The sequence below is a fragment of the Lissotriton vulgaris genome, chromosome 1_1 (genome assembly GCF_964263255.1).
Source record: "Lissotriton vulgaris chromosome 1_1, aLisVul1.2, whole genome shotgun sequence".
Taxonomy (NCBI): domain Eukaryota; kingdom Metazoa; phylum Chordata; class Amphibia; order Caudata; family Salamandridae; genus Lissotriton; species Lissotriton vulgaris.
The window spans coordinates 212,863,232-212,867,768 of record NC_141685.1 but is presented as its reverse complement, the minus strand read 5'-3'; the positions used below and the strand labels follow the sequence as shown (position 1 = coordinate 212,867,768).

General features: G+C 43.1%; 1 protein-coding gene across 1 annotated transcript; it reads right to left on the bottom strand.

The window, feature by feature from the left end:
* Nucleotides 1–612: 612 nt before the first annotated feature.
* LOC147740908 (olfactory receptor 5A1-like) lies at nucleotides 613–1,554 on the bottom strand. The gene has a single exon (XM_086925046.1). It carries the CDS (start codon nucleotides 1,552–1,554, stop codon nucleotides 613–615), a length of 942 nt encoding a protein of 313 aa, XP_086781172.1.
* Between the last annotated feature and the right edge of the window lie 2,983 nt (nucleotides 1,555–4,537).

Sequence of the window (4,537 nt, the reverse complement as noted above, 5' to 3'; positions counted from 1 at the left end):
ATCGGCTTTCAAAATGTCTGAGGAGTGATTCCCAGATACCTCCCCATTCTCGCCTAGGTATCGAATTGATGAAAAAATATTTGAGACAACCGAGATTGATGTTGTGAGCTTGTTTGAAGTGATGGGCTATAGGGTAAGTTTGATGGGAGTTAACTATGGCTATTAGATGTTGTAAGATTTGAACATGTACTTGTAGTTTGGTACTACCGGTATATTTGAGTTTGCAACTACATTCTAATATGTACGCTGCATAGTCTGTTTTAAATTTTAAAAATCCTTTAATTGTATCGGTTTGTCACTGAAAGCCATGGCGTAATGAGACACATTCACACCATAGCAGCATCCTTGTTTTTCTGAAAGCCAATTGGGCATAATTTTGATTGTAGACTGTGGGTTCTATTTGTATTGAGTATTTGCTACATAGGCTGTTGGCTGCACCTATTCACAATTATAGAATAATCAGACAATTGAGGCATCACAACAGTCCCCCTGTGACAGTATCTGACAGCTATGAGGTCCTAGACACACAATTATGAAGATATCTATGGTTTCTACCTGTGTGATTTAACAGAAGGTATAATACAAGTGTCAACAACACCAGGTTGGACCAGGTTAGTCAATGACATTCTTATTCGCATGCAGACATTTCCAAACTGCTTTCTTCACCTCATCATTTCTCAGGCTGTAGATGAGGGGGTTCAGCATTGGATTTACCAGCGTATAGAAAACAGACACCACCTTACTTTGCGTGACAGAGTCACTGGAAGGAAGTTGAAGGTATATGAACAGGGTAGTTCCGTAAAACAGACAGACAACAGCCAGGTGAGAACCGCAAGTAGAGAAGACCTTGGGTCTGCTCACAGTGGATCGGATCTTCAAAATGGCGGCAATGATATAGACATATGATGCTACTGTGACTATAAAACAGGGGAGGCCAAAGGAAAATACCACTAAAAAAATCACTGTCCTTCGTACAAAAGTGTCAGAGCAGGAAAGATTCATCAGTGGCAGTAGATCACAGTAAAAGTGGTCGATGATGTTAGGTCCACAGAAGGAGGTGTGGAATATGCACCCACTGTATACTGCTGCAGTCATGCAAGCTCCCAAGTAGACGGTGGTCACCAGCAGGATACATGTGTTGCTACTGATGATCAATGGATACAGTAGAGGGTGGCAAATAGCAGCATAGCGGTCATAAGCCATGGCCGCCAGCATGTAGGCCTCGATGGTAGCAAACCATGTAAAGAAATAACTCTGGGCTGCACAACCAATGAAGGAGATCACCTTCTTGCTGGAGAAGAAATCAGCCAGCATTTTAGGGGCAATGACAGAGGAGTAACAGCAATCAGACAAAGACAAATTACTTAGAAAAAAGTACATGGGGGTGTAGAGATGCGGTTCAATGGCGATTAACGCTATGATACTAATGTTGCCAAAAAGGGCTAAGATGTACAACAGAAGGAACAGAACGAAGAGTGGACCCTGCAGTCTTGGGTCATCAGTGAGTCCCAGGAGGATGAATTCTGTCACTGAGGTCTTATTTCCGACATCCATTCTATCCTAAGATTGTATCTGTTCAGGCAAAATTCAATACATTAAAGTTCAGATAAATATAAATTTCTAGCATACATTATAGTTATTAATGAAATCAAAAACTATAGTATAGTGAAGAGGAATCAACAACCATTCTCAAAAGTGGCCACGCCTACCAATGGAATTAACACTGGCCTTACCCTGCCCTATCCCATAATGGGCTCTTTCACTGAGCACACAGTCAAATAGATCAGGCCACAAATAATGACACCATTACAGAGCATGCACCTCCACAACCAGGTCTAGGTCTAGGTCTGGTCGCAGGACGGGCTAAATTGCACTTTCTAGCTAATGCGCCTGAATGCACTTTTAACTTATTATATTCACGAACACTGGTTTTAATAAGCGTGTTTTGCAAAAAATGTTTGTGTCTTCGCACTTTACCCCTAACAAAGCTGCTTAGTGGTTTTTTAACTTGCCAAGCTAATGAATATTTTTTTTCAAAACTGTCTCTTGTTCAATTTGTCGACTATCTACTTGCATTCTACTGCATATAAAAACTGTTTACCTGTTCTTGCCCACGTTTCCGGTCCATCATGGCTGTTGGTGCCGGTTGTACGGAGAAACGCGTTAGGTCTACTCCCCTCCCCTTCACCTCCCAGACCACCCCCTCTTCTGATTGGTTGTTGGACTGGCTGGCGGGAATTCAGCAGGGATTTAACGAGATGCTCCCCCGGATGCGCAGCAGACGCGCGCAGTGGGCGCGCCTAAGGCAAGCCCGTCTGTCCCCGTCTGCGACTGTCCGCGGCTGACTGGGGTGGACCGGGGCTAGGGGCCATTCCTCCTGCCCAGATTTCTAGATACTCTTCTAATGAGTTGAAACTGTGTCAGGGTATCTTCCATATCAATGAGAAGACCAAAGGCATCTTAGAACAGGCACATATTTTAGCAGTTAGACATGACTTTCCTGAAATAATTTTTGATCTCCCCCTTTTACGAATTCAGTCCTGCCCATTCTTTCTCCCCCCACAGGCCGAAAACCTCCTGAATTGATAGTTTGTTGTTTAAACACTCGTTCTATGGTGAAACATCAAGTTGAAATCGCCCTACTTCTACAATCCAAAAAGCCTGATTTACTTCTTTTAACTGAAACCTGGTTCACTGATGATTGTGCCCCGGATATATTAGTAGCTATTCCGGATGGCTATTACATCCTTCAGGCAAATCGATCTCCAGGGAACGTGGGAGCCGGGGTTGCTTCTATTATATGTAAGGAACACCAATTTACCTCTTTAGAGACCACTGGTTTGCCCTCAACTGACTTTTTAATTTTAAAATTGGACTCTCCCCATTCATCTTTTATTTGTGCTCTTTTTTATAGACCTCCCGGCAATATGCCCTCTTTCCCTCAGGAGATGGGTGAGATGATATCCCAACTTGTTATTAATCATGGCAGAATTCTAATAATAGGGGATTTAACCCCTTCACCGCTGGCCCGTTTCCGCCCCTGTGCTGTAAACAAATGAACAGGGGCGGGCCATGACGAACCCCAGCCGTCATCAGCACACGAGCACTGTAGTGCATGACGGCTGGGGTTCGTCATCAGCATGCAAGGGGTTAAATGATTGGCCTAGCGATAATCGGGAGAGTTCTAGTTCAAGGAAATTCGTTGACCTTCTATCAGGGATGAATTGTATCCCACTCATATAAAGGGGCATGTCTTAGATCAACTTTGGACACTAAATTTGAAGATCTCCACTCCTTTAATAGTTCTGTGTGCCTGGTCGGATCACTATTTGATTACTTTTACTCTTCAATGATTCTCTCTCCAAAACCCTAACTAACTGAGAATCAAATGTCTAGAAATTGGAGACGAGCAGATATGGCCCATTTTCGCTCACTTCTAGTGAGCACGTCCCCCTCCACACTAGTAGATTTTCAGACTCAGGCTGAGAGCATTTATTCATGGCTGGAGTCTGCCAGTGACTGTGTTGTTCCTCTCAAAAAGACTAAGATCATGAGGCCGCACAATGCTCAACGGTGGTTCTCGGAGGATTTAAAAATAAAGAAACTCGAACATAGACAAGCTGAAAGCCTATGGCGTCATCTTTATCTCCCAGATAAAAAAAGCATCTTACTTAGCCTTGATGGGAGAATATAAAAAATTGATTACACTAACCAAGGCTAACTATTTCTCACAAAAAATTGTTAATGCATCAGATAAGTCTAAAGAGATTTTTTCCAAAGTTGACCAACCCTCAAAGCCAGACAGAGTCACGTTAAAACCAGTTCCCTCACAAACGTTATGCGACTCTCTTAATTCATACTTTCTAGAGAAAATAGCAATTATCGAGGCCAGTATCTCTACTGTGGCTTGTTTTATGAAGGATTCTAATATTGACTTGAGTCAACATTGTCTTGACCGAATCCCCCTGATCTCAGAGGAACATTTTTGAATTTACTAAATAAAGTCAGTTCAGGCTCCCCCTTGGATTGCTGTCCTCCCTATATTCTTCGAGAAGTTTTTACTACATGTCCTGACCCCTTACGCTCATTTTTGAACAATTCGCTTGAGCTTGGCATTGTCCCGGACTCCTTTAAAAGGGCAGAAATCATTCCAATCTTGAAAAAAACGGGTGCCAATTCTTCAGCTCTTTGTAACTTTCGTCCGATCTCTTTGTTGCCCTATTTGGGAAAAGTTTTAGAGGCGCATGTATCTAATTGTCTTAGCTCCTTTGTTGAGCATTTTCAAATTCTGGATCCTCATCAAGCGGGTTTTCGACCCCCTCACTCAACCGAGTCGGTCATTCTCTCTGTGATGAACAAGTTCAGAGGAGGGGCAGACACAGGTATCTCCCAGGCCCTGATAATTTTGGATCTCTCTGCTGCATTCGACACGGTCAATCATAGTATTCTGATCGACAGTGTCAGGAACGCGGGAATTCATGGTCTAGCCCTAAAGTGGCTTTCCTCCTTTTTAAGCAACCGATCTCAAGCGGTGTGC

Coding starts and splice junctions, on each gene's coding strand:
- LOC147740908 (XM_086925046.1), bottom strand. CDS start 1,554: ATGGATGTCGGAAATAAGACCTCAGTGACAGAATTCATCCTCCTGGGA.